Source organism: Zeus faber (assembly GCF_960531495.2).
Source record: "Zeus faber genome assembly, chromosome: 16".
Classification (NCBI taxonomy): Eukaryota; Metazoa; Chordata; class Actinopteri; order Zeiformes; family Zeidae; genus Zeus; species Zeus faber.
The window spans coordinates 976,399-997,087 of record NC_137202.1 but is presented as its reverse complement, the minus strand read 5'-3'; the positions used below and the strand labels follow the sequence as shown (position 1 = coordinate 997,087).

The 20,689-nt window shown below is 39.7% G+C and overlaps 2 protein-coding genes across 2 annotated transcripts in view; one reads left to right on the top strand and one right to left on the bottom strand.

The window, feature by feature from the left end:
• mcph1 (microcephalin 1) overlaps positions 1-20,689 on the top strand; it is a gene marked incomplete at both ends in the record, with an annotated part of 31,805 nt that overhangs the window by 6,559 nt on the left and 4,557 nt on the right. The window contains 4 exons of the mRNA XM_080016961.1: positions 2,490-2,578; positions 2,937-2,974; positions 3,078-3,240; positions 3,419-3,496. Coding sequence (XP_079873087.1) covers positions 2,490-2,578; positions 2,937-2,974; positions 3,078-3,240; positions 3,419-3,496 — 368 coding nt within the window. The remainder of the gene's footprint in view (positions 1-2,489; positions 2,579-2,936; positions 2,975-3,077; positions 3,241-3,418; positions 3,497-20,689) is intronic.
• Positions 7,064-18,720, bottom strand: angpt2a (angiopoietin 2a; the record flags this gene model as incomplete). Its single annotated transcript, XM_080016257.1, has 9 exons — positions 7,064-7,224; positions 7,937-8,067; positions 10,449-10,615; positions 12,921-13,022; positions 13,442-13,569; positions 13,811-14,049; positions 14,343-14,464; positions 15,388-15,543; positions 18,520-18,720. The coding sequence occupies 9 exons, from the start codon at positions 18,718-18,720 to the stop codon at positions 7,064-7,066; spliced, it is 1,407 nt and encodes a 468-aa protein (XP_079872383.1).

The window sequence follows — 20,689 nt, the reverse complement described above, 5'->3', positions numbered from 1 at the left end:
GGGCACGGGGGGGGCGATTAAGGCAGAGAGGAACATAACAAAACAGCAGCTGCCATGTGAGTGCTTTCATGCCCCCCCCCCCACAATGTTTTTTGCAGCACATTTTTTTTATTTAATTTCAGGTGGAGGAAGTGAACGTACTGTTGAAACAGCTGGTCCCACTGAGGCTGAAGATCAACAGGGTTACAAGAAAATGGACAAGAAATTGAAGGTACTGATGACATCCTAAGGCTTTTTTGGTGATATAATTTATATTGCTATGTATAATATCAGTCAATATCGGTTGAATAGATCAATGAACAAAACCAAACTATATCTGAGCAAATTGAAAAAATAATCCATTCGTTTGTCAACAATCCAGTGATGGATTGCATGGGAGCTGCAGCATTGCTTTGAATTACACAAGAAATGTGGGGGGAAAAAAGTTATGAAAAAATAAAATATAAATATTCTGTATTCTTGGCGGAACCTTTGTGATTCATCTATATGTAAATCTAATATGCATATTGTATAGGAATTTATCTCATTGACCAACTAAAATATTTGATGCAGTAATCTTTATGATAATGCAGAATCATCCATCCTTCAAAAATTACAATGATACGGAAGAAACGTGAAATTTGCTTGTACAATATAATCAGTAGAGGTTTCTTTCACTGTGGCTGCAACTCCTATTGATACACTTATTTAAGTTTACACCAAGACAATTAATGCAGCTTGCTTGTATGCGTTGTCTTTGTGTAGTACTTACAGTATGGTGTCCTGTTCTTTCCTCTGGGATGGTAGTTTCTAACCTCTCTGCTTGAATGCACCTGCGCTTTTTTTCTCCTAATGCTCACATGAAGGCAAAGTCAGTTGCAACAAAACTACTTTGATCTCAACTTTAGCATCTTGTTTACATTGAGAGATTAAAACCCAATCGGTGCAATAACGATGATGGACAGATAGAATATAGCAGAATAACTATGTCTCCAAGGGGAAGATGGATGGATAGATAGCTAGATAGAAATATACTTCATTCATCCCCAAAGGGAAATTGCAATTGTCTCAACAGCTCAACAGCTAGCAAAACAATAATAAAGTATTAAACCTACAATGAAAATATAAAGGAGAAAATGGTAATACATAGATACATTTGAAAATAGAAGATAAACCTAACAGTTAACTGTACACAATAAAATATGGCAATATACACTAAACCCGAATGATAAACAAGAAATATTAACTAAAAATAACAACAGAAAAACGATAAAAATTTAAAGCAAATAATTGAAGACCAAAAAACACAAAACAGGTGCAGGTGCACACTCGCTCCCTCTATCATTTTGAAAACAGTACTGTTAGGTTTTTATTTTATTTTGGATGTTTTAAATAGGCTATTTTGGAAAACAGTAACATTTTTAGAATGTTTTGAATAGGCCATTACAAAGGTGCACACCACATTTGCACACTGCATTTTTTTATGGGCAGCTCTTGAACGCCCCAATATGGCGACCATGTCGGACAGAAAATGGGTATGCATCTTGCCTCTTGTTTGGACTGATGGAACATCACGGATCAAGGCGTGCTGAAGACGTTTCTCGCCTTGTTGTTGTTGTTGTTCTGGCATGAAACCTCAGTAGCTGTTTGGTTCCCGCCACTAAACACGCGCACGCACACACTATAAGCAGTGAAGCAGTACATTGGTTCTTAAGGAACAATAATAACATCTTTTTATGACCATCTGGTGTGTGTGTGTGTGTGTGTGTGTGTGTGTGTGTGTGTGTGTGTGTGTGTGTGTGTGTGTGTGTGTGTGTGTGTGTGTGTGTGTGTGTGTGTGTGTGTGTGTGTGTGTGTGTGTGTGTGTGTGCGCGCGCGCATATTGTATATAGATACAGTATAAGCAAGAGAGCGAAGTCAGTCATATCCCATATGAACCATGCAGTATGTTTTTACCATCAGAGGTTCTTCTGTGTCATCGGTGCCGTGTGGGCTTAGTTAGGATCCTGACCTCTCTTTCTTTGTATGAATAGCGTTATTACAGTGTGTGTCGAGCAGAGACCATCAAGACCTCGTCATACTCTCAAGAATTTCCTCCATTTGTACTTTGGGGGCATGTGTGTTCAGGAGTCCCGCTATGGTTCACACCATCTCTTTGTGTGAAACTCATGTTATACGACTATTTTGTGCCTGCCTTCTTGAGCTCCTGCCAGAACGTGAACATTAGAAAAGGACATTTACCCTAAGAGGAAACCCATAAAGTAGCTGCTCTTTTTATTTGCTAGATTTATATGGACAAAATAGCAAATTCACCTTTTTTCCCTCTCTTTTTGATTTCAACAGGCGTCATACACAAAGGTTGTTATTGTCAGCAGTGTGCAGTGGAGTTGATGGACCGTTTGGTGTTCAATTTGTATTTTGACCGTGTATTCAGAAGCCCTTGACCCCTGACTTCCTCCCTGGCAGGAAAGAGCCCGTGTCCCCACTCCCCATCTGTAACTGCCACTCAGGTGTTTGTGCTGACGATGGCCTCTTGTACCGGAGCCAAACACATGAGCTGATGCATGGCAGTCGCCACAACGCACCCTCACCGTTCCCCGTAATAAGCTCTGACTGTTTTTCTCTCGTTCTGCTCTCGGGGTCCTATTTCCTCTCCTGGTCGTCACGATCAAATCCGGCTAGGGTTAAATGTGCGCAGAGTGCCATGGAGCAGTAGACTCCTCCACCTGCTGAGAGCTGTGAAACTGGACAGATAGTAAACAAAACAATAGTTGTATCCGAATTGCGTGAATGCATTGCAGTATGCAAATGCACATATTTCAGATTTTTGTGTTCCAGTCCGTGTAGCTGTAGCTTACGTTTAAAAAAATTAAAAAAAATACAATTTAAACCTTGAATTCAGTTTACACATCAATACTGTATGATGTTCCCTGATTTTCTGTGTATCTTTGTTGCAGACAGTGAGAACTCTAGTCATGACGAGCTTGTCCACTGAGTGAGTAATGAAGGCATTAGGAAGTCATTTTGCTGGAAATGTTATACTTTGTTTGTTGAATGGCTACCTTTGTCATTTTAATTTTGTTTTTGTTTAAATACAGCAAGCAGCGAACCGTTTCCCAAGTTGTTAAAGTGCTGGGTGGCTTCTCCATTGAGGACCGGGTCTGCGAGACCACGACGCACGTGGTGTCGGGGGGATACCGGCGTACGCTTAATATCCTGCTTGGCATTGCCCGCGGCTGCTGGATTCTCTCCTTTGAATGGGTGTGTAGTTGTTAGGTGGTCGATTTTCTTTCCCTATTGAATACAGAATTTAACTCCGACAATCTCATAGACTTGACATTACATCATTGACTGTTATAGTAACCTAAGTAACAGTCAAGTATAGTAATGTTTATGCAATAGCGTGAGCTTTGTAGCAGATTTGTGTATCCTTCAACAGATTTTGTGCAGTTTGGAGCAAAGACAATGGATCCCAGAAGAACCCTACGAGCTCTCGGACCATTTCCCTGCAGCGCCTGTAAGTAAAAATACCCCGCACTTAGAATGCAGGTTAAACAAGTGCTCATATTAGAATTCATGGCCACGACATTGCAGTCTTTTTTTGTGTTCCAATATTCAAAAATTGAATATAAAAGATATCATACCTAAAAATATCATAGTCGATAAAGTATTAAACATAAATAAACATACTGGGCTATTTCTGGTCCACAGTCTGCACTGAAGGTAGAACTTTTAAGCTTCTTAGGACTAAACTTGAGTGGACTTTAATGGAGGTTTATAGTGTGTGTTTATAGTGCTATGTATATCATATTTCACATAGCACTTAAATATCGATTATTCGGTTCCATTTGGTTATTTTTAAGTAAAAAAACAAAACAATCCTCCTTCACTCTTTTGTCCCTCAAATGTCTACTTTTCGATTTCTCAGCCCCAGTATGACCATTATATTATTGAAGGCCTGCTCAGAGTAAAGGCCCCAATACCCAGGCAGAAGGAAGTGTGTCTGTAACCTGCTAATTTTTATTGCCAGTCATCCACTTTGCTTGTTTTTCCCAAGCATCCTGTGTGAAAAGTGGATGTTGGCTCTTCCTGTATTCATCATTCATGAGGTTCTCTCCTAGCCAGTGTCTCTGGAGGTGGGACATGGGGTCTTGATACAGACAACTGTCATCACATTTCCTCTTGTCGTAAAGGTTAGGTTTTTTTGACAGTGGAAACGGTTTGGCTCCTGAAAGCCCTTCATCAGCCCTGCACTCTGTGGAAGCCTTCGGCCCGTGTTGCAAATCATATCTTAGACTTTAGTTTATCCTTTGATTCCTCTTTGGAATCCTTGCAACCTGAGAAAAGTGAGCAAGATAGTTACTGACAGGATTAAGAAACTTTTTCATTTATTCACCTCACCTCGTTCGAATATAATACATTTAAATCCATATAATGTAATAATAATAATGTATGTGCAGATATCAGATGATCAATGGAGATATTAATCTGTGAGCAGCTGTTAATGTGGAAAATTAGAACTGTTCAAACCGTCAGCCAGTAATTCATGTTCACTACTACTCTTACCTTACTCTGTTTTAACTTTCCATGATGTGTTGTAGAGGTGGAAATTATTTGCAGGGACTATTTCTTTTAAATTTCCATATCGTCAAAACCAGCAGCACTCAAATGCTGGTTGCCTTGAAAAGAGTATCCAAATCCACAAAATCCTAATGATGACAGACATGCAGTGTTTTTCTTTGCACTGTTTATTATGAAAGCATGAACATGCACAAGGGGAAGCGCTTCCTCGAACAGGATGAAAAACAGACCTGTTGAGATGTTTCGGTGTTGGACAACGGTGTGCAGCGTTATGACCAGAGGCATTGCAACAACTGTCATCACAGTGGCAGTGCAGTGTTTTTGGCTTTACATGTGATCAGTGACAAAAATGCTAAAAAACATATTTGGCATTACATCAACATCAACAGGGCTCGACAGTAATGGTTGCCACCAGATTGAGTCAATTGGCAACCATTTCATGACCTCTGGTTGCCCCCTTTGGCAACCACTTTTTAAAATAAAAAATAGGGACAGCAAACAGCAGAACTTGCACCCCACAATAAATACATTAGTTGCATTAGTAATATTCAAATATTCCTGTTACTGTCAAAACCAGAACAGCGCATGTGCGTTGGTGCTTTTTTACTCATGTACGCAGGCACCAATACGGTACAGCAGTAAAGCAAGGTTATTACAGTCAGGCATACAAACAACTTTCGGGGAATCTTTTTTCACATCAATTTGGGTGACTTGTGTGATTCGCCCAAACCGATGCAAAGAGGTTTTCTTAGGGGGGGGGGGACTCATTTTGGCCTATCCGAGAGAACGACACCATCCACGATTGATTAACTAGTGGACTTGTTCTCTGATATTATGTTAGAACTAAGAAAACTATGGCTTTAGGCTCCAAAGTGATGCTGCGTATACGGGCTCGGAAAACTGTAATGCGTGTCGGAAGCGATGCGTTCAGGGGAACCCGAAAAACCGTCGGCTACCACCGTAAATATATTTCAGGCCTTTTTTCACCATACATGTGTTTGCATCCTTGTACGGTTAACTAAAACTAAAAACTACAACTAGGTGTGAAAAAAACATTTATTTAAAACTATGAAAATGAAAAACGAAAACTAACTGAAACAATATTGTGTACTTACAAAACGAACTAAAATAAAAATATACATGAAATGTCTTTAGTTTTAGTCTTTTTTTGAGTCCATTTGGTCAAATTTGTCAACATATAGTAGTTACAATAAAATAACCAGTTATTATCTATGTAGACAGCATTAATAATGAGCATGGCTCAGACTTATCTGGGGGAGAGCTACTTTTAAATGGAAAGATGCAAAATTTGAATTTACCATTGTTAACAATGAGGGGACAAACAGGAATGTTGAGATTCTTATTGTCTGTGTGGCAAACACATACTGTACATGTGGGTGTAAGACAGAGACAGACACAGGCTAAGTGTGACCAGAGGAGTTAGTGTTACCACATCTCTTGTCTGGACTTGTGTTTCTTCCCCTCTGAGGATTCAAATTCTGTAAAGTATCAGATCAAACACAAACTACAAAGAATTTTGTTTGGGTTACTGTAATAAGGATTTCAAACATTCGTATATATGTTACATTTTCTTTTTTCAAACTGATGTAAAACTGCCAAGTATGTTAATAACTCAAAATACAAGGTGACTAAAAATGGCAACCATATTTTCAGTTTCAGCAGCCAAAAGCTGATGCCTGATTGCCAGCCTACCAACCACTTTTTAAAGTTAATGTTGAGCCCTGATCAACAATGGGGGCGTAGTCGTATGTTAAGCCGAGATCAATTCCTTGAACGTCTCCTGGAGTGTTTGTTCATTTTTGAAATACAACAAACACCACCATATAATTATCTTAAATAATAACCTAAAAATGTAAATATTAATTAAACTATAGTGTGTGTGTGTGTGTGTGTGTGTGTGTGTGTGTGTGTGTGTGTGTGTGTGTGTGTGTGTGTGTGTGTGTGTGTGTGTGTGTGTGTGTGTGTGTGTGTGTGTGTGTGTGTGTGTAATCTTAATGGAAAAACATTTGTGTGTCATTTTACTTGTATTTTTTTTTATTGCCTTCAGCAGACACTCATCAGAGTGATTTAAAACAAGCATCCTAAGCCTTTTCATGGCCTAAGTACATTACATTACATGTTGTACCGTGGATGTTTAATAACAGTGTGGGAGCTAATTATTGTTGCACCATATATTCAAAGAAATTCAGTTAATAAAAGTTGATTATTTTTTCAGCTATGTTAAGAGATATTTTCTAACATTGAGATTTGTTATATTCAAAACTGTTCTACAATTACATCTCTCCTCCAATGAATCAAATTTAACAACCATCTTAACAAAGTTGTTTTTGTTCTTTTCCTATTCATCTCAATTGAGTTCATGTAAGAAGTTCATGTTATTGTTGAAGTCCTTTGGTTCTCTTACATTTTATCTTTTTAATTGCCTTTGCAAGGCAGGTTTTCTCTCCTTATGTGTTTGAAGTGTGACTCATCACCAGGGAATTTAGAAGTCTGCTGGTCTGATCATCAGTGTAGTGGACTTCAATGAGTAGCCTGAGCCCTTCCAATAGTACCATTTGATTCCATTGAAACGGTTTGAATTCTGGCCTTGCTGGTAATACATTCCATTCAGATTGGATGGCCCACAGGCATCGAACCACCACCCTGGATGAGGGAAACAAAATGAATCCATTGTCAATCTGATGATGGTGTTATTTGACAGCTAGTGAAGAATGTATGCAATGTGAAGAAATATAACATTTACACAGTACTCGAAAATGAATATTTCATCATTTTAGAGAGTCTTAGAAAAAGATGTATCTGTTAAATTAAGAGAAATCTTTAGATTAGATTACTTCTTGCGTCTCCTGAATCTGTAGCAGTGTAAGAGTTTGCCAAGTTCAGTTATAATTGGGCTTTCCCACATACTGTATACGCCTAAAGGATGCAGTATATATTAAGCTGCCCTGCTCTTCCCACTGGCTCATTGCATAACTGTATGCAAATGTCCCTGGTTGTCCTGCATTCCTCTGTGAAAGACCCCTTGTGGAAAACGTCCCCAGTAAAGAGGGAGACAGAATTCTGGCAGCGTTGGTTAATTGAGGGCCCTGAACGCCGCCCTCTGCACTCTGTTCCCAGGCTATTAATGTCAGTGATCGTAAGGGCTTAATTCCCCAATGAGTTTATCAGTGATTCATTTTGAGTTTATTGTGCTCTTTGACCTAGCAAAATGTTGTATTCCTTTTAACTTTCTTGGATTTTCAGGGAGTGCAGGGGTTGGTTGTTGGGGGAGTTTCGTATAGTAGAAATCTGAAATTTAGGGATGCAGCAGTGAATCAAACATGCTGCTCTTGAAGGACAGACTACTTTTCTTTACCTCCTGTTGTCAGCTGCGAGCACTTGCAAACACATTTGTCGTTGTCTGCGTCTTTTGTGCTGAAATCACTTCCCGGCTGGCCAAGGCTGCTTATTTTGCCTGCTGTCCCACTGTATCCTTTGAGATTTATCCTGTAGGATAAAAGCGGGGGGAAAAGGGAGAAGAATTTCGAGGATGTCAATGACTGTGATTGGGTTTCCTCAGGCAGCAACTTCTCCTTAATACACTGAGCTACCTGGTAAATCCATTTCTTATATTACATGTGTATCTGTCAGTAATCTGGTTGGGTTTTGTGTATTTTGTTAAGACACAGACATCCAATATATTGCATTATTCTTAATATACAGTAAGCTTCCACTCATCTCTTGATATCAGCTAATACATGACAGTGTTTTTTCGGCTTGCGGTTCTGCAAAAGGTTGCATATATTTTTTCTCGTATTGCAAATTTCTTTGGACTTGTGCCAGATCTTGACATCTGTAACAGGAAAATGTAAACACAATAAAATCATCTTTTAAATCAGATAGTGTTTGGAAGGTGTATTTGATCATTAGTTATTGGCATCAGCAACATTCTAAAGCCCCTTTGACACATGGAATCCATAACCCGCATGGACAGTCTGGATACATTACGTCATTCCCGCATGAGAGGTGCCTAATATCATGCGAGACTGGATAACAGAATCGCTTTTTCGACCAGCGCTTTGCTCCCCATCTCCCCACCCCACGGACTCTTCCTTCTGTTAACTGGATGGAGGGGACAGATCCGAAACCCAAAGTTATTAAATCAGTGTGATCATTTTCAACCTGTCCTGCACTATCTGCCTCCGGAGAAGGAATGTTCTCCACCCATTCTAGCTCTCCCTGTCCGCTCACTCCCTTGCCAGCTCTGCACTGCGGTGCAGCCAGCGGGCAAGCGAAGAATGTCTGATGTACCCGCACGGTCGCACAGCACCCCAAACTGTAAAAGACACGTCTAGTGTCCAAGTGGAATTTTTAAGAAGAAAAAGAACAACATTTTAAAATATGAAGACCTGTCTCCGTAGAGACTGGACGTGTTTCAGTTTCTCATCTTTGCAGCCGAATGCCACGGTTCGGATCTGACTCGCTTGTTTCCGAATGTTTTTTTTTTTTCTTCCCGAGAACAAATAATTCTGTTAATATTTGTACATACTTCCATTTACAGCCGCACCAGCAATTTGCCGGAAATTATACTACTTCTAGAGTGGGGAAATTTAGGGAACAACTTTTACGGAACCACGAGACCAGCTCCCATTCCCACATGACGCCAAAACGGAACATTGCCGGTAGGTTTACGGCTTTCAGTGCAAGTGGGAAAGGGGTTTAAGATTAATTCAAATGGATCAAGCCTCTAATAGCCTCTGTAATATGTTTACATATACATGCTCTGAAGAATTGAGTTTCTGTAGAATTATAAGCCATACAGCATGAGGGTAAAGTTGAGAATAGAATGAATATTTCACTGAAAAATCTCCTTATAGTGAAGCTAATAAGTGTTTTTTGTCGGGGTGTCACGATTCTCCAAATCCACGATTCGATTTGACTTAGGATTTTAAGGTTATGATTCGATTTTCGATTTAAACCTTTTTTTTTTTTTTTTTTTTTTTTTTGTACTAAAAGCTATGCCATTTTTAGACTATCGAGTCTTGATTTGTAAAGAAAAACACTTGTTTCTCGATAAGTAACTCTGAGTCAAGTCACAATAAATCATTATAAATAATGTTGTTTTTTTGTAGTGGAATAAATCTAAACAAAATATTTCATACAATTTCACAGATGCTTGGGAGCAGTAAGAGACAAACTTTTCAACACACTCCAAGTGCATCTCTTCTCCCCCGCTCTCAACCTCCGTGCCCGCTCTGTACAATCTTCTCTTATCTAACTTTTTTCCTCATTGTACCTATATCACAGCATCATGATCTGTTTAACATTATCTTATCTTTGATGTCACAATCCAAATCATATCCATAGCATTAACTACTCTTATGAAGTACGTACCGGCACTTCTCACAAGCTGCCGGTCTCTGTTCTGCCCTCTCAAGTGGAAAGATCAAGTGGACATATTCTAAAATAATATTTTTTTGAATCAGAGCAGACTTTTTAAATCATTAGAAAGCACAAGCTGAGAACTCCGGTGCCGACGCCCCCTTCAGTGATAGAGTATGCAGTTTATTTTCAGATAACGTTACATTAGAGATCACATTCATCTCGTCTTGGCGGTCAAGATTCATGTCGGACAGTGTTACCCACATAAATACGGGCAGAACCGCAAACCTGATTGTGGTTTCGAAGTTTGAAATCAAACGCTCATTTAGATCAATTATGAATCGGAATCGTGACACCCTCAGTTGTTAGTGTTGAGGTTTTACAGATATAATAGATACAGTGCTGTTTTTAAAGTGACAAAATCTTTGACATCCTTTGATTTTGATTATTATGAATATAATATTTTATAATGTCAATATTTTCTTTGATTGTCGGGGGAAACATACCTGTAATTTTTGGCTTCGCCTTGGAGCGAGAACTGCTCATACTGTGAGAATGCAGCGTTTTCCTCCCAGTCGCTGAGCTGGATCCTCAGCTTGTATGGTTGCTGGTTTGTCAGTGTGGAGGTGAATTCGTTTCCTAACCAGTGTTCCCCTGAAGGGTCTCCAAACCCCTAATAGAGACATGCGGCATATCGTTAAACTTTTGTCGTTCTGCAAATCATTAGCATAAATCTTTAAATTGTTAAGGAAAAAAAAAAGATTTATCTCTTCGAGCTGAATGAGCTGTGTCATTGGAAGCTGCTCATTTTATTCACATGCCCTAATTTCTGTCTGACTGAAGGCACTTCAGCCAATAAAAGGCAGATTGATGCTATGCTTATGAAGATTTATAATTAAATTGGCGATCGACTCCGTGGATTTCTTTTTTATTTCTTTTTTATTTTTTATTTTTTTTCATTAGAACAGGAAGATGTTTTATTTTATGTACATACTGCGAAAGGAGTAGAAAATGTTAAGGATCATGTCATCCTGTGGGGCTAAAATGTGTGGCAGCAAATACCTGGAGTAAAACCAAGCACTGGGACAGGTTGGTGTGGCTCAATAAGACCCTGAAATAATCCCTGCAGTACCAGTTATTTTGAAGAACACACGCCCAGAAACACACCATAATGCTTCAAAACAAAACAACAAAAAAAAAGAAAATTCTCGATATTTAATTGTTTTATAAATAGTAGAAATTACAATATAACTTTAATGGTGTGAAGAGACGCAACTCGTCGGGTTTGAAAAACCATCCACTGCAGCAACATTCTCTCAATGTCATCTGTAAACTCAAAATATATCTGTTAAAGTAACTAGGTCGATAATATTGTAATGGTTCCTTTGTTTTGCTACATTTCATTAATTTAGCTTTAAATATGAAGAACTATTTTTCCGCGTGATTTTCAGATTGGAGTCTCAGGAAACGACTCCGGATAAGCTCAATGCGCTCAGAAACGCGAGGTCAAAGAGCTCAGGGCTCCTCATCAAATAACAGTCAAACAAAACCTTTACACTCAGGACAGGAGTCAGGATTGGACGACCAAACAATCGGCTAAATATCACATTCAAATAAAGACACATTGACGTTTTAGTCCTCACATCCAGTCCGGCGCTTTCTAGTCCTGCTACATCGGCTTCAGGTCGGGGGACACCTCAAAGTCCGTGCCTGTGCACGCCTTGATGTACTCTGAAGTCAGCCCCTCCCACACTTCAGAGTCAATCCCTTTGTTTTATCCACGTCGAACACAGCCTTTTCCATAATAATACGATCCACACACTGCTTCCCTGTCAATGGCAAGTGGCATTTCTCCAAAATCTTGTGCTTCCCACCCTTTGCTGAGTGCTCCATGGTGACCACCACCTTGGTTCCAGTGCTGGCCACCAGATCCATGGCTCCCCCCATTCCCTTCACCATCTTACCGGGAATCATCCAATTAGCGAGGTCCCAGTGCTTTGACACCTGCATGGCCCCCAGCAAAGTCAGGTTGATGTGGCCCCCTCTGATCATTGCAAAGGACTCATCGCAGTTTTCTTTTTCCATTTCTCCTCCAGACAGCGGTGCACAGTGTGCATGCCTGTTCCCGACTCCCGTGCCTGGGTTTATTATGCCTGATTATTTTAGATCAATTAATTTTCCCCAATAAAATCGCCAATTGACGATTGCTGCCCCCCAGCGATCAGCAATTGGAATTTTGCACAATCGCCCAAGCCGAATTAACACCCAACCTGGCAGCACGGCTACACCTGGTGTGGCACACTGCTTTGTGCAGAAGGTACTTTGGGCTTTTTTGAAGCGCTTCCGATCCCGAGAATGCACCCTTAGCAGCACAACTTTTAAAATAGCAAACTATGCTAATCTTTAAAATATATGGTTATTTTATGTGCATTTGAAGAAGCATAAATGGGCTGTATCATAAGTGGCAAGGATGCTATTTGTATAATCTATATTTGGGATCAGTTAGTGCCCTACCCTGCGCTATACACCGCTGTGGATTCTTCTCATGTGCTGTTGGCGAGTGACAGATTTCTCTTGTTTCTGAAATGCTAATTGAACTAGGTGATGTCTGGAGGTGGATTTATGGAATGGAGGTGTCAAAAATATTGTCTGTCATCCACGATTAGTGTCAGACCAGTGGCCAACTGGCCACATCTTGTGTGAACTGTGGTCATTTGAATCATATGTTACACAAATTTCCTCTTTTCATTCCATCCCTGATGAGATCATGCAAACCGCATCACCAACAGAAAACTTGAATAAAATCTTAATGGACCTTCTAATTTTTGGTTGGTCATTTCTGGAGACTCAGACTTGTCTTAAGCTCTTTTAGTGGATGGTAAATAACATTTTTGGCCTCTTGGCTTTGTGGATTTGGAAACTGTTACCAAGACAACTTTGTTTTTCCCTGGTGAAGGAATTCTCCTGATTGCTTTTACCATTTTGTACTCTTTCCACGTCCGATGAAAGTCAACATGACCATCAAATCGTTTCTGCAGTATTGTCCAGCCACCTCCTTCTGTCTCCATGTCACAGAAAGCCTAAGAAGCGAGCAGGGTACACGCGTTACAAAACCTAATCAGAATTAAATTTGTGATGAGAAATCTATTAGAAATGGGTAATGTGGTTTCAATTGACTTTGTCTCAAAAACAAATGATACAGCGAAACAGACTTCGCCCCTAAAAATTATCTGTGACTATTCTTTGAACTGGGGCATGCAAACCTCTGGTGAAAGGTTCAGTACATTTAAATTCATCCAGTCCGCCACCAATGACAGAATTCTCAATGACACAGTCTTCCCTTAATTATCAGAGTGATGTTATCACTTTGTTGTTATGACTTCCTTTACAGCTTTACTGCTTGACACTGAATTAACTGAATTTGAAATCTTTATAATGGATTTAATTTTATTATGCAACACATCCCTAGTGCATCTTAATGAAATTAAAAAAAACATACCTTTATCTCTTGTGTAGTATTGGGTAGTGTTAGTGCATAGACTCCACTTTCACTGTTGCCAGACTTGAAAACAGCCGCACAGTCCATGTATGTTCGAGGTGTGTCCTGCATCATGGTGGGTTTGCGCTCTGCAGAGGACATGATTAAATAATTAAAAAGCGAATCCCTTAACAACCAATGTGGAGCTCCATTGCCACTTGACACTAATTGCTCTGGTGTCTACTCAATGGCTAACTCCAGAAAACTGCCGTTTCCAGATGTGTGGATGTGCGAGAGCTGGAAATGGATGCCGTGAAGGCATTAATGCTCTGTCAGCAAGGACCAAATAAGGTTAAAAATGATTTCCCCGGGTCTGCAGTGGGAACCCACCTACAGCTGTGTTGACGGAGAGGGTGTGGATCAGGCTGTTTACGGTCTCAAGCAGCTCCTGGTGCTGGTGGAGAAGGACGGTGGTGTTGGAGGAGACGTGGAGTAGCTGCTGCTCCAGCTCTCCTATGACAGTCGTCTGACTCTGTATCAGGGCCTGAAGCTGTTCCTTCTCCTTCTGCAACGTCTTCTGCTCCACCTGCCTGCGCTCCTCCATCTCCCTTACTCGTTTCTCCAAGAAGCTGAGAAGACAAAGGCTTTAAGGCGGGCAATCGTCACCACTGATACCAATTCTGAATTGGTCTAATAGAAGGGGTCCAAGACACTCCAAGGTTGATATAGTTTTGCTAAAGCGTATGCTTATGTGTTCAGTCCAACTTAATAAAGGCTTTTTACGAATATATCCATCTCAGTGCCTTGGACCTCGAATGGAGGCTGTTTTTCGGCTCAGCATCAGCTTCAATCTCTCCTTTGCTACACAAAGTGTTGGTCAATCCCAACGCATCTGTAGATTTCACTCATTTTTTTCAATTACCTGTTTTTGTCGTTCAGCTTGCTTATTTCATTCGTTTGCAGGATTAGTTGCTTTTCCAACTTGTTGGTTGACAATGAGTTCTCAAGAATCTGGCGTTCAAGTCGAGTGGTATGATTTATTACCTAAAGATACAGGACAAAGGGTAATTATAAAAAAAACTTTAACGTTTTGAGTACTCTAACTCAGAGATTAGAGATTTTCTTAAATGCTTTAAATATTTGTGTTGGGTTGACATTTTATATTATCATTAGATCAAAAATTTAGCATTAGCCAAATTAAGATTTTTATAGGTTTCAGTTTCCACAACAGCGGAGAATGGCCTTAAGTTTCCAACTGGGGAATTTATTCTATTTTTGTATACATTACATTTTAGAGAAAGCTCTGTGGCTTGCTCAAACCATAACTTAAGACAGACTTAAAGATACTATAAAACCCAAAGTAGAAAGTATGGTTTGTGGAGGGAAGTAGACAAATTAGATATGTTTTGGATGTTATAGATACATCATGCCTGTTTATGCAGACCAAGGTAGGTTTACTGTTGGCAGAGATCTGTACCATATGTATTAAACTAAGGTGCTGGCTGCAGGATCGCCCCTCTTCTTTCACGTTTTTGAAAACTGAACTCAGCAAAAAGCAGGTTGTTTACTCGAATCCCAGTAATGTATCTCCAATGGGGCTGTTGATGTTTTTGAACAGACGGATGTCTGATTGTGACAAACTGATTGACCCTTTCTGTGGGAATACAATTGGGCTAATAACAGGAAATGCTGTTCACTTGGCTCACATAGGGACACTGGCCTTCAGCCAAAACAATATTCTCGCACAGTCGGATAATGCGGCCATCTATTCTTTTTGTTCATCCTTAGCACGCTAATTAAGAAGGATTATTTAACACAGCGAGTAACAGATTGAGTGTAGACTTAACGTATAATGATCTTTGAAAGGGGATTGGAATATAAAACTTGGAAAGAGAAATACGATTTATTTGTCGTGAATTTCTCATCAGTCAGTGATTCTTGTGAGTATGTGTTTATCGCAGCCTCACCTGTGCCTCCACATTTGTCAGTTTCCGTGTTTGTTCCGCTGTCTGACTAAGGAGGTTGGTTCCAATCTCAATCATGGTGGCGGTGTGATTGTGCACGGCGCTCTGTTGGAGCTGTACCATCTCCTGCTTCATGCTGTCCTGTATGTAGTTCTCCAGCTGCAGAACACGGTGGGAAGAAGCTTTTCATTTCAGTTCTCACACGGCCTCTGTTTCTGATTTTTCTGCCTTCAAATTTTCTTGCCCAATCATGTCATCTTCATCTGCCAATAGTGTTACTTGTATAACTGTCAATCATTCCATTCATATTTAATTTAATTTTTCCATCAATTTTATTTTTATTTACACCGTTCTGTCAACTCCTGCTTCTCTAGCCCCTGAATTTCCCCCATGGATTAAATTAGAAACCTTCCACTGATTCAACCGTTTTGAGGGTTTACTTTAAGCTGCCATAGCAGGGGTTGACCATGAGAAGGTTTTTGAAATTTTCCAGACCAGTAACTTTCTAGACTCACTCTGCCAGTGAAGTCACTCAGAAGATATAAAAATAGACAAATAATTATTTCATTATGAAAGAAATGGTTAATTATAACAATATAAAACTCAAATACTGTAGACTACATGCATCATTTAACTTTATTTCACTACTGTATTATTCTTTACCCCACCTGTACTGTTACAGGCATTTTTATTTAACTTAAAATCTATAGCACAGTATAAAGTGGACATTTTGTGGATTCTGCTGTCACACTGGGCCAATGTAAGGCTTCACCAACTGGCAAGGCAATACTATCAGACGAGCAGAGTTGAGTTGTAGTTGACGTGGCAGTCGTAGGATGTGTGGGCGGCAGCAGAAATGTCTTAAATTTGGCAAAGGTCAAAGCTCCATTGACAAAAGAACCTCAATGAAACTCTGACCATCTACCTTCGCCGCGATGAGAGCGGGACCAATCATTACTTCCTGCACTGTGTTCCTCAACGGCAATCAGGTCCCTGGGCCCGTAAACAGGATGGAAGTGATGAGTGAGGAGTTACATCCTTTATAAAAGTGTGACTGAGATACAAGTGGGAACCAGTGCCAGTCTAATATCTTTGGCATCGGCACTAAATTTGCGTAATCAATTAGGGTGTTTACTCGCCTGTCACCTAAAATAACCTATATTAGTGTAGTCAAAGAAAAACACATCTGCAATTAGTCTTGATTTTGTTTGTCTTCCCTTGATTCTCATTTTGTTTGTGTTCTTGGATACACGGATTCACACAGAAGATGGAAGCGTGTGTCATTTATGTTGTTGGCAGGATAAAACAATGGAAGCGACAATGATCTAAACGGTTGTTCACTTCTCAGAAGTTTTGTGAAGAATGCCCGTCTGTGTTCCTCATTCACATAAAAACATGACAAAGAATTTACACACTAAATTCAGTCGGAACAGTTTTATGGTTCGTGGAGGTTGAATGGTTAGTGGCCAGTGGACTTTATAATTAAAGATGTGTCAGACTTAAATTTACATTGTATAATTAAAAGCAGAGTTTTTAGGGCTGGGTTAAAAAAATAATAATCCATACTCATACTAATCCATACTAATTCAGTTCTATTGTTTAATTTTTTGAATCATTTTGAAAATGGGTTTGGAAGTTACAGTATGCAACCATTTTTCGGTTAAATTAAATAAGACTGTAGTCAATAGGCTGAATTTGTTCTGTTGTACCATACGTTTGTCAGATGGTGAAACTAAAAAGTTGGTAGCAATTTTTCATTATGTTTAAAATGTCAATATATCGACAATGAATCGTACTGGGAGCCATCTCATCGATATCAGATTTAATCAAATTGTGACCCTTTGTATGGAAATGGAATCGAATTGTGAGATCTTGCCCAATTTTTGCGGCTGAGGTTGTCAGGTTAAGAAGGTGATCTTTCCTTCAAAATCAAATTACATGCAGTAATTGCATTCAAAGCCTTATCAGAATATTTACAAACTGCTCTTAAAGAGAAACTCTGATATTTTTGGACCTAGGCCTCATTTTTTTTTTCAAGCACTGGGAGTCAATTCCTGTGATTGGCTTTAGAATAACTTTAGCCGACTGCCGTGCAACGGCGCTGAAAAACATTGTCGCGATGGCCCCATTGTTACAGATTCTGATGCCAATCACTTGGGTTGAGTCTGAATGATCTGAAAATAAGATGAAGGTAAATAAAAAAAAAAACAAAAAAAAACGATTCCTTTAACTGAGCACAACAACAGAGACATTTGCTTTTTTCACACACTCAAAAATGTGGATCTGGCAGCACTTAAAGGGATGCCCACTCCTCTGATGTGACTGCGTGTGTTGGCATGTTGGAACACACACAGCAGCATTTAGCAGACCTCCCAGTGAAAGTTCCACTTTGTGGAAACATCTTTCTATTTGGGGAAATTGATGACACAAAAAAACAGACCCTAATCAAAGTCTGAAAGTATGTGTTTCTACCCCAATAGCATTGAGAGTCTGAAGCTAAACAGTCGTTCATAATGGCATCATTGTTTGACTTTGAAAGGCTGTGAACAGCAGCCATAGTTATCTGAGGAGACTGTTCAATGATTCCAGATGGTGGACTAAGCAGCATTTAAAAAATAAAAATAAAGTTCAGGTACTATAGTTTATAGTATATTATATAGAATATAGTGTAAAAGTATATAGCAGCAATGAAACAATAATGTGCAATGGGCTTTACAGCGGCAGTGCAGAAAGTAATATTACAGTGAAAACAGCAGTACCTATAATCCATTTACATCTGTGACCCCCATTCATTCAGCTTTTGCAGGATAACTTTGCTCATTGTAGTTCTAGACTTCTGATTAAGTTTGTCATTAACAATTAACAAAAAAAATAACCAATTATCATTCATTCTCTTTATATGAGACTGCCAGGATACATGTCCTGGCAACTTTGGATGGGACGATTTGACTTTGTTTGATCACATTTTTATGCCGACAAAGCCAGGGCCCAAAATTCAAGAAGGATGAAGATTGAAAGGAAACAAATGAAAGGATCAAAGGAACTTAAAACATCATAATTAGGCTATGAGATGATGCCGTGACATTACTAACTGCGGAGACCTTCAGAGAGATGAGGTCAGATGAATGAAAGTACCTTGAGGAGCCACTGTGTGTTGTTCTCCATGATGGTCTCCAGTTGCTCCAGCTTTTGGAAGGACTCCTCGTAATCTGCTGGTCCGTCCTTCTGGACCAGGTTCCTGTAGCCGCTGCTTTGGCTCTGGCACTTCTCCTGCTCGGGCAGCAGGAAAGTGTAGCTGCAGGGACCGTTTTGGATCCGGTACTGTGTCTTACCCATGCTGCTCGCCAGAGTCTCCTTATGTTGTGTCCCCAGAGCCAGGTAGAAAGTCACCACCATTACGCGAACATTCAGCATTTTGGAAAGTTAAAGGTATGTGGCGGAGGAACAAAAAAAGCTGCCACGATTGCTCTGTCGTCTTTTTATGTTCTCTTAAACAAAGACGTTTATGCTGAGGTCAATTCCTTCTCAAACAAAGATCCCAGTGTATACAATCCTCTCTCAAAGTTGAGATATTTAATCTCACCGAGCCGCCGGGGGGGTGGAGTTCTGAGAGACCCAAGGTGGGGTGTCATTCCATCAGGTTACTGGTCCCAGACTGCATGTGTTCTCTATTCATTAAACCCCACCCCAGCCCCTTGTCCTCTCTGCATTTGCTCCCTCTGATTAGTTAGCTGTGTGAGTTGTATTAAAAGCACTCCCCCTTCCCTGTGGCCAGTGAAAAAGCCTCAGAGCCAGAGATTCCTTTCAGTCGTCCGTCTGTCCCCGTAAATACAATAACCACTCAGATGCAGATACACGCATTAAAGGTGTTCAGATGAGAGCGGGTCATCCAGAACGAGCATAGCACTACAAAGCAGGTGTGAGGCGCCTTCTCGAATCTCCTTCTCCTTCTGAAAACGTATTCAGGATGCAGCTGCCAAGTTCAAGCAGCGTCTACAATGGGGACAGCTCCGTCATGCCTTAGCCAAGCCCGCTACCTCCTTGACAAAAGCATAGATGTGTGTGTGTGCGGCTTCAAAGCAGAGAACAGTCTCTTGGAAAGCCATTTGCTAAGGAAGTTTGTATTACTATTTTTAATTTTTTTTAGTTTGCCACCAAAATGTGAACGGATCTGGATGTAGTTAGATGGATGTTAATGGAATTGTCAAAGGAAGAGAAAACATGTTGCACAGTGTTTCCTCTGTAGAGCTTTGTAGAAGTTACGCATGGCTGTCCTGTTTCACTTAAATGGCTCTCAACTCAAAAAATATATCAACATTGTTATTTTAATGCTTTGCCAAAATGATCACACTGATGATATTTGTGAGCTAGTTTAGCCAGAGTGTGGAAAACAGGCTGGTGGCAAGCAGACCGAGGACTGAGGCGATGTCCAGTTCAGAAAAGGCAATGGTACAGATTTATTTACGCTGAAGAGAAAATATTTATATGAAGTGACTCAAAAGAGTTATAACGTTATTTGCAAACTGAGGATAAAATACTCCGGCAGCACAGCCTCATTCTAAATGGTGAAAATGATAATTTGATGTGCAGAATTGGACAAAATTATACAATTTTATTTCACTTTCTTTTAAGTGACACAATGGAAGATAGAACTTTATAATGAAAAAAGTCTAACCTATACAAAGCAGAAAGACAAACAAATAAACATTATTTTAAGAAAATGGACCAAAAAAAAAAGGGATTGTGGGAATTCATAGCTAAGCTTTGAAAAATGAACTGAAACAGAGCTGTCTCTTTGTAATACTTCTGTTAACTTGGTAAATTGTAAAAAGTCTAGATTTGTGTTTGCTCCATCATATGAGATTAAAATAGCGCTTTTATTTTTTATAGACAAACTAGAATAGAATATTGTCTTATTCCTTATTTTGGGGGAGACTGGCTCTTGGACACCTTTTTAGTTCTGAATAAGACTTGATTGTAGCTGATGAACCTTAACTTATTAAACAGTTGAAAATATATTGATAGATCTAAATAAAATAGTTGTATATTGTTAAATTAGCAAGTTTATTCACTATATTTCATCACAATCACTATATATTTTTTTAGTTGGGGGTTACTTAATAAAGTTAAGCCTTTTGGGCGGTCTGTGTTCCTATGTCTATGTTCTCCGGTGTAATTTTAACTTGTAGAAAGTCTTTGCGGTGGTGATGTTATTTACCAGAGTGATCTTTATTCAAAAAGCTGCAGAGTGCTGCAGGTGTGCTGGACAGGAAGTGAGTACTCGCTGGAGGATGTTTTGTCCCGA